The sequence below is a fragment of the Rana temporaria genome, chromosome 2 (assembly GCF_905171775.1).
Source record: "Rana temporaria chromosome 2, aRanTem1.1, whole genome shotgun sequence".
In the NCBI taxonomy this organism is placed as follows: Eukaryota; Metazoa; Chordata; class Amphibia; order Anura; family Ranidae; genus Rana; species Rana temporaria.
In genome coordinates, this window is record NC_053490.1 from 124,941,763 (window position 1) to 124,956,870 (window position 15,108).

A 15,108-nucleotide genomic window follows, 5' to 3' on the forward strand; every position below is an offset into this window, starting at 1 on the left:
GGGAAAAAATTAATTGGCTCACAAACCTGGTATCAGGCTCCCAGCTGCAGCTGGGAGCTTGATTTAACCACTTGTTAAACTCTATAAGACCCTTTTCACACTGAGGCAGTTTTCAGCATTAGAAATGGCCTTTAACGACTGAAAACAACCTCCCATTAATTTAAATGTGACTTTTCACACTGAGGCAGTGCGCTTGCGGGACATTGGGAAAAGTGCTGCAAGCAGCATCTTTGGGGCGGATTGGGAGCGCCGTATACAGCACTCCCAAAACACCCTGCCCATTGAAATGAATGAGCAGTGCTTCCAAAGCAACTAAAAAAAACTATTCATAAGCATCGCGACACGGGCGCTTTTGACTCCCTTTTTGGTGTCAAAATCGCTCCGCTAGCGTCCAAAAAGCACCGCTAAAACGAGTGGCACTTTAGCTCTGCTGTGGCCAAGTGTGAAAGGGGTATAAATGTACCTTGGTAGGACAAGTGATTATAGAGGGCATGTGCCACTGGTAGTTCATGTTCACACTTTACCAAACACTGCAATCAACTATTGAATTAATGTCTATATTGGTGAGAAAAAGGATAAAATGCCCTTTCTGTGCATGTTTTTTGGTACCCAGATGTTTTCAAATATATTTTAAATCATTACAAGAATCAAATGCATTGCCCCTTCTCAGTACCAAGGTAATACTCGGCCATTGTTGTGATTTTAACAGTGCTTCAAGCAAATCTGCGTTTGTCCACTGAAAGCTTGTTTTTCTCCTTTCATACTAATTTCTGGGTAACGGCATGTAGCAGCTTCATTTTTCACCATTTTAAACTTCTTTTTAGGGAGTTATGATTATTTCAAGATTATATCCTTGTGAATGATCGGATGGCGGGACATTTGGGTTAGGGGAAAAGAATGTTGTGGATATAAGAATTTTTCTTTTGTTCATCAATGGACACAGTACCTCCTTAATCTTGACAAGCGGGTTATATCGCCTCCGCAGGAGTAGGACTAGGCAGAACAAAAAACACCTGGCTACGCCCATGGGCTGGGACAGTATATAACCTCAGACAGTATATAACCCTGCTCTAGGTATTTGGTTTATTTCTGTCTAGTTAGAAGTAAGGACCTAGCTCCTTGCTGGGATCTTGTGGTCCTAGCAAATTTTACTTTGTCTTTCTTCCATGCATTTACTCCTGGAAGAGCTACAATTAACTGCTGGGCTGGGCAATGGGCTGGATAATCTAGATCTAGTGGTCGTCCCTGCCCAGTCAGCAAGCATGTGCAGATTGCAGCTATGCCCTAGGTCAGCTGTGGCATAGCCTCAAAGGACGGAGACTGACATGTGAGTTAAACGTCTCGCAGGGTTGGATTCGACCAGGCCCTGGCCCGAGTCGCAGCAGTCCCATGTCCGACAGCTCCCCCACTGCGGTGGTGAGGAGTTCCGTCTGGAGGGTCACCCGCATCATGGATCAGTAAGTACAGTCCCCCTTTCCCACTCTGTGGTTTAGCGAGGATGCAGGTACCCTCCAGGGATGGTCGGACCTGCGTGCAGGATCCCTCCTCCCATCCTAAAGTGCCTTGGGCGGTGCAGAGTGCACAACAGTCCACTTGAGTGTTTACCCTGCCTGGTGGAGTACAGTTCCTTTTATCAAGGGGGGTTCCTTGGCAGAGGGTGCAGCGATGTTGAGGGATCCTAGCAGCATGCTTTCGCATATCAAACGGCCGATGACATCCAGGTGGCCATTTTCCATTGGTTTCCTCTGTGGTCTCAGCAGCCAGTAAAATGGCACTGGTGGACGCACTTGTTACTGAGGTGCGGGAGATTCTAAAGATGGAGGATGCGTCTGACGGCCACAGATGTGACTTTGTCCTTTGGTATGCATATGTCACTTCGCACACCAAAGGTGTTTACTTATCTTGCTCATTTTAATAGGTTTACCTATAAGGAATGGGAACAGCCAAAGTTACCCTTTGTGGTCCCCATACGTTTCTCAGTACGCTATCCCTTTGAAGAATCACTTTTTGTTTTGCTCCCAAAACAAAATAAATTGACGTTTTTTTTCACAAATAGAGCTTTCTTTTGGTGGTATTTGATCACCTCTGCGGTTTTTATTTGTTGTGCTATATACAAAAATATTTTGCTATAATAAATATCCCCAATTTAAAAAAAATTTCCTCATACTTATTCTTCTACATATTTTTGGTAATTTTTTTAATATTTTTTTGCAATAAGCGTATATTGATTGGTTTGCGCAAAAGTTGTAGCGTCTACAAAATAGGGGGTAGTTCTATGGCATTTTTATTATTTTTTTTTATTTATGGCAGCGATCTTCGATTTTTATCGTGACTGTGACATTATGGCGGACACATCAGAAACTTTTGGCGCTATTATGGGAAGGGGTTAACCAGTAGGGGGTGGGAAAAATATTAGGTGTCCTAGGGAGTAATTCTAACTAGGGGCCTAGGGTTGGGGAACATGGCTTACTGTGACACGTCACTGATCCCTGCTCACGATGAGAGAAAGCAGACAATCAGTGTTTGTGTCACTAGGCAGAACAGGGAGATGCCTTGTTTACAAACGCATCCCCCTCTTCTGCTGTTGCGTGACCTGATCGTGGGACACCGGCGGACATCGAGTCTGCGGGTCCCGGCTGACAGGAAAGCGGAGGCTTTGGCACACAGCATGTTTACTATGACTGGTTTGGCATTACGACCCATCCTGGTGTCGCCGACCCCAACTGAATGGACCTAGCTTTTGCTCCAGAGTCTCTGTAGTGAGCAGGTTCCCGCTGCTTATGTTGATTTAGCGGACCAGTTGGTCCATGGGCTGCTGTATATTTGTGATGCAGCCTTGGATGCAGCAGCTCCTGTGCTGTCCATGCTTTGTTTCAGCAGCGGTGATTAGTTGTGTGCTGTGGCTTAAGATTTGGTCAGCAGACCAAGCCTCTAAGAAAGCTCTCATTGATCTGTCCTTTCAAGGCGACCGCCTGTTTGTAACTACCCTGGATGACATTAAGGTTGTCACAGGGGTGTACCTTCCTGCCTCCATCTAGGAAAGGAAGGGAGCCTTGTCACAGACGGGACCTTCCTTCTCAGACCATAAAAAAAATTCCGGGCTCCCCGGGACTGCAGATAAAGGAAACGGATCTCTGTCTTCCCCTGGAAGATCTAAACAATCTTGGTCTGGTAAGCCTAGAGCAGGCTTCTCCGGATCCATGGACAAGACTCTCTTAGCATAAAGGTCTGCCCTCACCCATTGCTGGGGTGGGGAGACATTTTTGCTGGTTTCCAGATTCATGGATGTCCTTCGTGAGCATCAAGGGGGTCCACAAATTGAACCTTTTGGGGGTAACAAAAAGAAGGGGGTCAGAGTTCGTACACTTCGGGAGGCCCTGTGTCTCCTTGTGTGGGTATAATTTCTGTAAAGGTTCGGGTGACGTCCGAACTACCCAAGGTCCCCTCTAGCCCCATCCAGGAAATTGAGTTACCTGGGTCTGACTCTGGAGTGAATGCTATTCAGGTTAGTTGTTTTTCTTCTCAAACGTTGATTACTATCAGCAGGTTCAATTCAACAGGAAGTAACTGAGACCTGTGGTTCCTCTGGTATACGCCGCAGTCGTCCTAGTGCCACTGTGGGGCCAACACCTTCCTCTTCTGCGGTGTCTGCCAAGGACTGAGGGCGAAAGTCTCCTGGATATTCTGGTGGCCGTAAACGTCCCTTGGAATCTACGTCTCAATATGGACCAGTTGTACTGAGGGCTGAGCTTCCATCCTGCTTTACAGTATCTGGTTTTAATGACCTGGCAATGAAAGCCAGGTATTGAGAGATGGGGATCTGTCGGGATCAGTAATCTCTACTATGGTGAAGACGAGGAAGTAGACTTCTAGTAAGATATATCATCGTGTTTGGAAAGCATACATTTCTTGATGTGAGTTGATTGGCATACATTCTAGATCTTTTCTGTGTCTCGAATCTTTTCTACAAAGGGGCGTTCTGTTGCTGCTTGCTACTAAACTGAATACCTAGAGCATGGAGGGGGTTATTTACTAAGGGACAGCCCATTGGTGTAGCCGGGTGTTTTTTGTTCTGCCTAGTCCGGAGGCAATATAACCCAATGGTCAAGATTAAGGAGGCACTGTGTCCACCAATGAGTTCAGAGAAATGCATTTTGCAGTGAGTACAAAAATCCAATTTTTCTGTTGCAACCAAAAAGCATAGCAAGACTTTTCTGTAAAAATCGGAACAGTTTCGGTCTATAGCTCTTTTGGAAAATATTTATCCCTTATGCACAATTATAATAGCTTTCATTTCCCTGTTAATTAAAAAGACCTGCCTTACTACAGAAATGAAAGGAGTAAAATAAATATATACTTTAATGCATGTATTGTTTTTACCTGTAGAGGCAACAGAGACTTTCTGAATAGAGGCTCTGGTAGTCGACAGAGCAGTACCGAAAGTGAACTGAAATCTCTGGATCCAAGACCTTGGAGCAGCACAGACTCTGATGGTTCCTGCCGTAATATGCGTCCTCCTGTAACCAAAGCAAGCAGCTTTAGTGGCATTTCAATCCTGACCAGGGGAGATAGCATTGGCAGCAATAAGAACGCAGCCAACCGGACAGGCCGACCAGGTGATGTATCCCTGTTTAAAGCATTATTTCTTCCTACTTTATAAATGTTTGGTGTTTTTGAGCACTTGTTTTTTAAGTTGTAAATTACCGGTACAAGCTATTCTACAGTAAAACTCATCACAGAAAAAAAAAAATCTCGTTCGAGCATTGTAGTATTGTTTTTAAAGTGAAACTCCTAGCCCAAGCATTTTTTCTTTTACTTTTAGCATTAGATGGTGGGGAAGTATTAGAATCCCTTCTGTGTTTTTATTTTTTATTTTTTTATATATATATATATATATATATATATATATAATATATAAATATATATATATATATATATATATATATATATATATATATATATATATATTACTCTGAGAGAATAATTAAAGCGTTTGTGGAGCCTGTTCCCTTTAAGCATGTTATACAGCAGAGTGCTTGTGTCATTTGACCCTCTGTAACGCCTAAAAAAACCTGGCTGATCCAGCCTGGCTATACCCTTCCCCCTGTAAGCTGACCACATGGTCAGTTTACCTGCCTCTGTCATCCGCGTCTCTCCTGTCCTCTCCTCCCTGCCTGTCGGCTCCTGTGTCAGGAACCGCCCCCCCCCCCCCCCCCTCCTGCTGCTGAGATAACATTTGTTTATACAATCCTCCTGGTCTCCTAAGGATATGTCCCCCTGTGTGTGTGTTTTATTAAAATAAGTCTTCCTTTACCTTATCTTGGAGCGCCGATCGGTGCTCACGTGATCCACCGACTCTCTCCTCCTCCCCTACAGACTGACAGCAGGGGAATCGCTGCATCTGTCACAGTGAGAGGAGAGAGCCCCTGAGATGATGTAAAGGACGGCTTATTATAATAAAACACACACACTGGGACATATCCTTGGGAGCCCAGGAGGATTGTATAAACTATGAAATGTGGGTTAACAATCACTTTAATAACACAAGGATAATGGTCACCAGAAATGACAAGGCACTGACCGAACAAAAAAAAAAAAATTCTGAATCCTAGCCTTCTCGCACGCCAAAGAGGTTAAAGGGGTTGTAAAGCTTCCTTTTTTTTTTTTTTTTAATAACAAATATGTCATACTTGCCTCCACTGTGCAGTTATTTTTTCACACAGCGGCCCCGATCCATGTCTTCTGGGGTCCCTTGCTGGCTGTCTCGGCTCCTCCCTGCAATAGCTAACCCCCTCAGGAAGCTCTCTCCTGATGGGGTTAACTTGCGGGCGCGCTTCCATCTCATACTCTCTGCGTCCATAGACACAGAGTGCATGTCTCAGTCACGCCCCCCCTGAAGCCGTGTCGTTGGATTTAATTGACAGCAGCATGAGCCAATGGCTGCGCTGCTATGAATCTATCCAATCAACCCCAATAAGCAGTGGAGAAGAGGACGCTGGGGGACGCGCACAGCAGGTGAACAGGCTCAGGTAAGTAAAACGAGGTTGCTGTCATTGCCAGGTACTTTTTCACCTTGATGCATAGAAAGCATTAAGGTGAAAAAACACAATTCTTTACAACCCTTTTAAAAAAGCATTTTTATTCCATTCTGTGTTGCTGCTGGAGATTTAGCTTAATTTCCTTTCTGGCGAAATGGTTTCTATCAGAACAGTATGTGAGGGGAAATCACCTGGATACTGAACGCCCCAGTTTTCAGTAAAAATGGGACTGAAGTCCATCCTTGCACTATTAAGAACTTTAAAGAACATAAACTCTACATTCACAACAGGGAATGAGTTTCATCTTCTGTCAGGTCCTTGTTCGGAGGATTTGCTATAATCTGTCTAGTTGGTTTATCTTTTTAGTCATTGCTGGACTCATTGGTCAATGCGCTTTTTCTTTTTCTTGTACACTAGCTGCATAAGTCTGTATATCTGGTTTGCTGTTTTTGTAGCAGTTTAATTTATATGGTATTATAGTATTGACAATAGTGAGGCAGTCGTCCATTTTTTTGGAACTGAAATTTTATTTCTTATCTGCTCTTTGTTGTTTGTTGTGGCAGGCTTGCCAATCGGCACCCCAGAAGTATGCAGCCAAGCCGCCTCCTCGCAGCAGTCCACTAGAAGCATCATACCTTGCACTGCACAGCAACAACATCCCCATCCTCACCAGGCACTTCCACCCACTCCTCAGCAACAATCCATGAATAACCACTTAATGTCACAGGTGAGTCACCAGACAGTGTCATCCAGTCCAGCTTGTACATCCTGTCACTCTGCATACATCTGCAGTCACCTTCACTCTAGCCTTTTAATAATACGTTTTTGTGTTTGATAGTCTCCATTTGACTGTGGGTTGTGTGATGCTTTTCTATCTTGCTTAATTTCGCCTGCATTCTTTCATGTATTTATGTTGACCTGAGCTGAATAAGTGTAGCATACGCCTTTTTAAATCCATTAAATTATCTGAACCCTAAAATGCTGTCATCAAAGGTTGATCCACTTGCTTTCTTTGCTCGTTTCATAACTTCACCCTCTATGTTGTGTGAGAACTTTGTTTGCACTCAGATGCCTTAAAGGATCACTAAAGGATTTTTTTTTTTAAGCTAAATTGCTTCCTTTACCTTACTGCAGTACTGGTTTCATGTCCTCATAGTTCGTTTTTGCTTTGAAGTAGCTGTAATTCTGCTGTGATCTCCACACTTCCTGGTTGTCTGGCTCCTTATAACCACAGTACTGGGAGCTTTTCACGGTGGTCTAAGCTGTCATTACTGTGTGTCTAAAACTTAACAGAACCAATCGGATTCATTTTAAAAACAAAACACTGCCCTGGATTTGTTTGTTTTTGTTCTGTGGGTCTCTTTACTTCACAGAAACATGAAACCAGTTTAAAACCAAAAGTAAAACTAGAGGCACATTATAGGATTCAATTTAATCTATTTTTAATCATTTTTAAAAGGAATCCGTAAACTTTTATGTGTCTTCACCCTGTAAACAGTCATTTCAGCAAAAAAAAATGTTTTCCTTTAGTGACCCTTTAACCAAGGTGGCTGGTTCCCGCAAATCACCGTAGCTGTACTTTTGTGCGTGCGCTCCCATAGGCCAGCGGGGGAGGCAATGAGCTGGTCCGGTGGGCTCTATGTCCGCCGGCCACCCGCGGTTGTTCCTCTCCACAGTGACAGAACGGGGATCTGCGTGTGTATTCGGGAAGACAGATCTGTGTGTTCCCCAGTCACACAGTTCCCCAGTCACACAGTTCCCCATACTGGTAACTAGAGCTGCACGATTCTGGGAAAAATGAGAATCGCGATTCTTTTGCTTAGAATGAAGATCACAATTCTCTCACGATTCTCAAAAATGTTATTTAAAAAATTTACAAACTCTGAAAATTAGGAAGTAATTTAAATATACGGGCGAGACTTGCGTATGCGTTCTGCATGCAAACTCACGGGGGGGGGGGGGGGAGGGGGTTTGGTGCTTTAATTATTTGAGAGAGATATATTATTTGCCAGAGATTTAAAATTAATATTTGCCAGAGAGACAGAAAGATTTTAAATTAATATTTGCCAGAGAGAATATATAAAATTAATATTTGCCAGAGAGAATATAAAACTATTTTCCAGAGAGAATATATTAAGCTAATATTTGCCAGAGAATATATTAAGCTAATATTTGCCAGAGAATATATTAAGAGAATATTTGCCAGAGAATATATTAAGAGAATATTTGCCAGAGAATAATATATTAAGTTAATGTTTGCCAGAGAGAATACACAATCGCATACATAAATTATATACTAACAGCAGCTTACATTACACTTGCCTGTGCGCAGTGTGCGACATATACAGGCTTGCCTTGCCTTGTACTAGCTGCACTGTCCCCTGGGAAGGAGTCCTGCTGCCAATTGGCCGCAACGGAGCCAGCGTGAAACACAAATGGCTCGGAGATACCGTCTTAGCTGCCGTCAGTTCCGGTATCTCCGAGCCATATGCGTTTCACGCTGGCTCCGTCGCGGCCGATGATTGCCCTCCTCTCCAACACAGGGACACAGGCAGCCTCACGCTGGGAATCGCCAAATCCAGCAGTTGAGATTGCGGGGGGCGGAGAATCACGATTCTCCGCGATTAATCGTGCAGCTCTACTGTTAACACACAAACGGTGAACACATTTAACCCCTTGTAGACCCTGATGTTAACCCCCTTCCCTGCCAGTGTCGGTACAATAACGGTACATATTTTTAGCACTGATTACTGTAATAATGTCACTGGTTCCCAAAAAAGTCAGGTGTCCAACCTGTCTGCCGCAATATCGCAGGCCCGCTGCTATTAATAGTAAAAAAATTATTAAAATGCCATGAATCTATTCCTTATTTTGTAGACGTGATCTTCTGTGCAAACCAATCATTTTACGCTTATTGCATGTGAAAATCATAATTTTTCGCTAGAAAATTACATAGAAAAATGTCATGCTTTAAAAAAAAAAAAAGAACAGTAAAGTTAGCCCAATTTTTTTTTTGCATGATGTGAAAGATAAAGTTACACTGAGTAAATAGATGCCTAACATGTCCCCTCCCGTTTGCTTTACGATTTCAGCCTCATCGGTTGTTATTAAACAGCCGACCACCATCTCTTAGGCCCCTTTCACACTGGGGCGGTTGGGGCATCTGCAGTAAAGCGTTGCTATTTTTAGCGGGTCTTATTGACCCCCGTATCTCACTGTAAAGAGGTCCTGTCATGCCATACTACTATTACAAGGGATGTTTACATTCCTTGTAATAGGAATAAAAGTGATCAAATTTTTTTTCTTTATCGTACATCACGGGACACAGAGCTGCATAGCCATTACATGTGGTTATAGAGTCTACCTTCAGGTGATGGACACTGGTGTAATCAATTAAACAGGAAGTTCCCTCCCTATATAACCCCTCCCCTACTGGGAGTACCTCAGTTTTTTCATCAGTGTCTAAGGTGTTGGTCACGAGTTAACATGTGCTCTTAGGAGCTCCACTGGAGGGATCCATGCTGGATGTAAAAAGCCTCCATAAATCCGGATCCGTCCAAGGTGCTTCATAGCCAAAGTGGACGGTACCCGGGCCTCGGTACGAAGAACGAGGTTTAGCCTATAATGTCTCTTTCTGCGGAGGGCTGGATCCTGGGTTCCAGAACTTTGTGCCTTCTAAGGACCAAATGTTTTTTCTGCTGCCAGGGTGCTATATAGGTCCAGGGGTGTGGTGTTCCTGCCATGGACCCCGGTCCCTGAAGGTCTAGGACTATACCCATGGTGAAGGGGGAAGATTGGGCCTCTTGCTTGGCAATACCCTGCAGCGTGGAAAGGTAAGAGAGGGACCTACGGGACTTGGTTCGACAGTAGGTCTTCTGTAGGGGACTATGGGTCTCGCCTATATTATGTTTTTATGCATGGGCAATGTAAACCACGATGTCTTCTGAGACGGGATGGCTCAGGGCACCCATATACCTCCCCTAGCCGGCATGTAGCCTGGGCCACTATGTCTGTTCAGACAGGATGGCTGTAGTACCCATATATCTCCCCTTGAAGGGGCTGGTACATAAAAAAAAAAAAAAAATGCCCTTAATCCTATGCAAAGCATTGTCTTCCATGAGTAGCTGCAAGTCTTATCTGTTTTTCCACTACTATGGGCAGTAAAAGACATGCCTGATGTTTTCGCTTACCATGCTTTCCAAAGACGGAAGCTTAAGTGTTAGCTGGTCTATTGTGCGTCCCACTTCCTCAGCTTCAGGCTCTACCATGTCGCACGTGCTCACCGGCTCAGTGCAGTCGCAGAGAGGGCTCTTCAAAAAGGCCCAGACGTCAGAGCTCTGTAAAGCTGGGGGGACACAAACGCAAGCACCTTGTGTGAGTTGGATACAGATTCATCTAAGACGCCTACTCCGCATCTAGCTGGCATTGTTGCTGCCAGACTAAGTTCAGCTGTTGATACACCTGGGTTAAGCTCCTCTGCTTTTAGCTTAGGACTTTGGTCTCCCCATTGAATAAGGTCAGGGGTAGGAATATAAAAAGGAATCGCCACCTGAACCTGGTGGCCCCTTATTCTCCCCTGTAGAGACAGCTCACAGATTGAGCCATCAGACCTGTCAGGCAATCAAAGCAGCCTCCCCCAACATTGCAGCCACTCTGCATGTGTTTTGTTTTTTGCATCACATTTGTTGTTCTACAAGAGGTTAACTGCTATGTTCGCAGCATCCTCACAAGAAGCAAAAAAAAAAAAAAGCAGGGTGTGTCCCTTTTCCTGCTTTAATCCTTAAACAAAGGGATTAGAAGAGCTGGGAATGAAGGTTCACTGTCAGAGGACAGGAGACAGGAGCTGCAGCCTAACGAGGAGAAGCTATCAAAAGCCCTACAGGTTCTGATTGCACCTGCAGTCTTTTCAGAGATTCATGATGCATATAACTTCCCTCTGCCTACTTGGCCAAAGCCTCTATCTTCTCCTTAGAGTGTAAAGAGAGGTTTTCCTATAGGTGGCTAGTAAGACCTCCATATGGTCCTCAGCCTGGTGTTGGCTTCAGGCTAACCAAATGCACATCTGAGGGATGCACAGTTGCTGGTACACATTGCTAACGTCTTTTAATTGAGGAAACGCACATCTACAGAGGATAACTTCCTCTTTACCAGTCCGCATGTTGCATAAGATACATGAGTTTGGAATGCATGTGGGATAAAAACAAGTAACCGAGCATGTTTTATTGTGGATCGCATAAGGATACATGTTTCTGTCTGTATGGTGTTGCATGTTTGTTAGAGTTGCATAGAAATGCTTGAGTGCATAAAGATGCTAGTTACCTGATCACTCAAGTCCTGGATTACCCAAGGATATTTGGTCACACAGAGAGACTTGTTTCCACAGAAAGGTCTAAAATCGCATAAAGACGTTTGTATGTATAAAAATGCTGGATCACACATGTTTACCTGATCACCCAAATCCTTGATTACCCAAGGATGTTTGGTCACACAGAAGTGGTTTGTTTCCACAGAAATGCCTAAAATCGCATAAAGTTGCTTGGATGCAAAAAAGATGCTGGATCACACATGGTTACCTGATCATCCGCGTCCTGGATTACCCAAGGATATTTGGTCACACAGAGAGGCTTGTTTACACAGAAGTGCCTAAGTTTGCATAAAGATGCTTGTATGCATAAAAATGCTGGAATCACACATGATTACTTGATCACCCAAGCCCTTGATTCCCCAAGGATATTTGGTCACACAAAGAGGCTTGTTTCCACAGAAATGCCTAGAATCGCATAAAGAGGCTTGAAGGCATAAAAATGCTGAATCACACATGATTACCCCATCACCCAAGTCCTTGATTATTCGAGGATATTTTGGTCGCACAGAGAGGCTTGTTTCTACAAGAATGCCTAAAGATCGCTTAAAGATGCTTGAATGCAAAAAGAAGCTGGATCACACATGGTTGTCGGATCAACAGCGTCCTGGATTACCCAAGGATACTTGATCACATAGAGAGGCTTGTTTCACAGAAATGCCTAAAGTCGCATTAAGATGCTTGAGTGCATAAGGATGCTGGATCGCACAGGGGTGCTTGGTCACACAAGAGTCCTTGGTCACACAAGGGTTCTTGTCCGCACAGTAGTGCTTAAAATGCATAAGATGTTGATCGCATGGAAGATGCTGAATCGCATAAGGATGCATGATTACTTTAAAGTTGCACATGGCGGCCTAATTAAGCAATACAGGATTCCTTGTGTTTGCATAGAAATACGTGTCTGCATGGGTTCATGTTGCACATTGTTGCATAACACGTTTATAGCGCATGCTTGCTTGCAAGATGCTTGTTCCAGAGCACACATGCTATATGCATGTTTTGCTTAAAACATATTTATATGAATTCATGCTTCCAGGAACACACGCTGCCATGTACACACACTTCCATTGAGGCATATGGCTTTAACACTTGCCACATACACACATGGGGAGCCAGTTGCATATGTGTTTATTTACTTGGGTCTGCAGAGGTTGTCTGCGTTTCGCAGGGGAACAGCACTATCTCCAGTTGGTGGTCTTGCCCTTTTGGGTTAGCCTCCGTGCCTGGGTTGTCAGGGTGCTAGGGCCCACCTCTAGCAGGTCTGTAGGCCCAGGGTATAGCAGTAATGGCATACCGAAGCAAACTCCTGCTGATGGGTCAGTCAGTAGCATGGCTGGACCTAAGGGTGTCCAGCATGGTCAAGTTTCTGGAACTCTAAAGATACATTCTTTCATTTGACAAGAAGCTGGGTATGTTTGGCACAGTCCAAAAAGGAGAGTTTTTTGGCCTCAGACAAGACCATCGCTATAAGAAAACTGGTCTATGTGGTCACGGCAAGGAACAGTTCCTTACTTTTGGCCTTTTGATTAAGGCACTAGGGAAGATGCTGGCTTCATTCAAGACAGTTCCCTATACTAACTTTTATTCAGGGCTGTTATAAACAGTATTTTGTCGGCCTAGAAAGAGTGGATCTTGACCTAGCGTTATCCAAAGAACCCGGTCCCAGAGATATGCTGGAATTCCTCTTGGTGATTCTTAACTAAAAGGGTTTGCCAGGTCAGGAAGAGACCATGGCCCAGGGGAAGTAGTCAAGCTCCAAGGGAGCCTTATCTGTCAGCTAGAGCTACCGATGGAGCATCTGGCTTAGGGGCCTGAACGTTCAGGTGGCAGGTTGGTTCTGTCAGAGTACAATCAGACTATGCCATACTAGTGATTTACTTAATTTACCAAGGAGGAGCTTGTGCCTTGCCTATTGACATTCGTCATTTCATGAAATGCAGAATTGGCAGGCGATTCGCTGGAGCCGTCAACAAGTGTCTCCGGGAGAATGACCTCTACACCCCGACTGTTTTCCTGACCAAATGTCACAGAAATAGTACCCTGTACATAAGATGTATTGGCGTCCAGGCTCAACAAGAGATTGAACAGCTTGGGGTCAAGGATAAAGGATCCACCCGCATGCGGGGCAGATGTGTTTGTAATCCGGGGGGACCAGTTGTCACTGGTTGTGTCTCTCCCCCCAGTGCCGCGACTTTTGTGGCTTCTATGCAACATTAGAACGGAGAACGGAAGCTGGCCTGATTACTCCGGCATAACCCTGACGACCTCTCGGTGCAGGAACAGTAAGGGTGGTAGTAGAGGACCCACAGTCCCCTACATCTTGTCCAGGCCTACTTTGCAGGGGGTATTACATCCTGCCTTGCAACAGGTGAATTAATGGTCTGGCTATTATAGCCCACATTCTCGAGGATCGGGGCTTTCAGAATCAGCGGCAATTCCCTTGATTCATACAAGAAAGCTGGCCTCCAGGACCAGATATCCTACGGTCTGGAAGACCCATGTTCCTGGTGTGAAACCAGATGGTGGCATCCGTGGAAGTTTGTCAAAGGTAAAATTCCTGCCTTCCTACATTTGGAAAGGAGACGGAGCTAGCCTTAAGTTATATCAAGGATCCGATCTCGGCCTTGCATCCAAAGGTCGCTTACTTCACACTCTTTGGTCCGGGCTGTTATACAAGGGGTGACGTGCATAAGTCCACCAGTTGGGTCGCCCTTGTGCTCGGAGGATTGGCTCTAGTTTTGTCGGCTTACAGGGTCAGCTCCTTGGGCCGATGCACCATATTTCTCTTCATCCTTTAACAAGGAATTGGTGTTCTTGGTTGTGGTAGCCTCCAAGAGAGTTTCAGTATTGGCAACTTTCTTGGTATAGAGCCATACTCAATTATTCTTACAAGTAGAGTGATTTTCACCCTCACCCAACCTTATTTACTAGAAGGATCTAGTATTCATTTGAATCTAGATATTCTTACCTTCCCTTTTTTCAAAACCTTGTTTCACGGAAGGAAAGGTTATTGCTTTTCTCTCAATTGAGATGAGAGCAGTTAAATACCTATCTGAAGGTTTCAGATATAGAAAGCTGACGTTTTTATTGGGCTGCCAGAAGACCCTAGATGGGCAGGCAGTGTTCAGGTCAGCTATTAAAATAGTTACACTCTCTCTCTCTGTTGTTGCGCTACCAGGAGGCCCCAGGAAAGGGCAGGCAGCGTCTAAAATCAACTGTTTTTAAGGTTGATTCATCAGGTTATTATTCAGGCTTGTGGTTAGAGTAGGATTCCCCCTGTTTTTTGTGGGGGTGCTCCCTACCAGGATGGTAAGCGCTTTATGCGCAATGCATTTCCAAGCCTTTATGACGCAGATTTTCAAGGCCGCAACTTGGTCATCTGTGCTTACGTTCACTAACTCCTATCAGGTGAACATAAGACGGCAAGAGGATGCAGCTTTTTGGCGCAGTATGCTGCAGGCAGCATTATAGGTCCTCACGTCTGATGGCGGTCTGCGTTGTTGGTGTCTCCCTCCCCTCAGTAAGCATTGCTTTGGGACATCCCACATGTAATGGCTATGCAGCTCTGTGTCCCGTGATGTACGATAAAGAAAATAGGATTTTTATAACGGCTTACCTGTAAAATCCTTTTCTTGGAGTACATCACGGGACACAGAGCTCCCACCCCTCTTGTTTGGGGATATTGGGACACTTATTGCTTTGCTACAA

General features: G+C 44.5%; 1 protein-coding gene across 15 annotated transcripts in view; it reads left to right on the top strand.

The window, feature by feature from the left end:
- R3HDM2 (R3H domain containing 2) overlaps positions 1-15,108 on the top strand; it is a 172,165-nt gene that overhangs the window by 126,368 nt on the left and 30,689 nt on the right. For all 15 annotated transcript variants that reach the window (XM_040340927.1, XM_040340932.1, XM_040340936.1 and 12 more), the window contains 2 exons: positions 4,387-4,616; positions 6,602-6,765. In XM_040340927.1, coding sequence (XP_040196861.1) covers positions 4,387-4,616; positions 6,602-6,765 — 394 coding nt within the window. The remainder of the gene's footprint in view (positions 1-4,386; positions 4,617-6,601; positions 6,766-15,108) is intronic.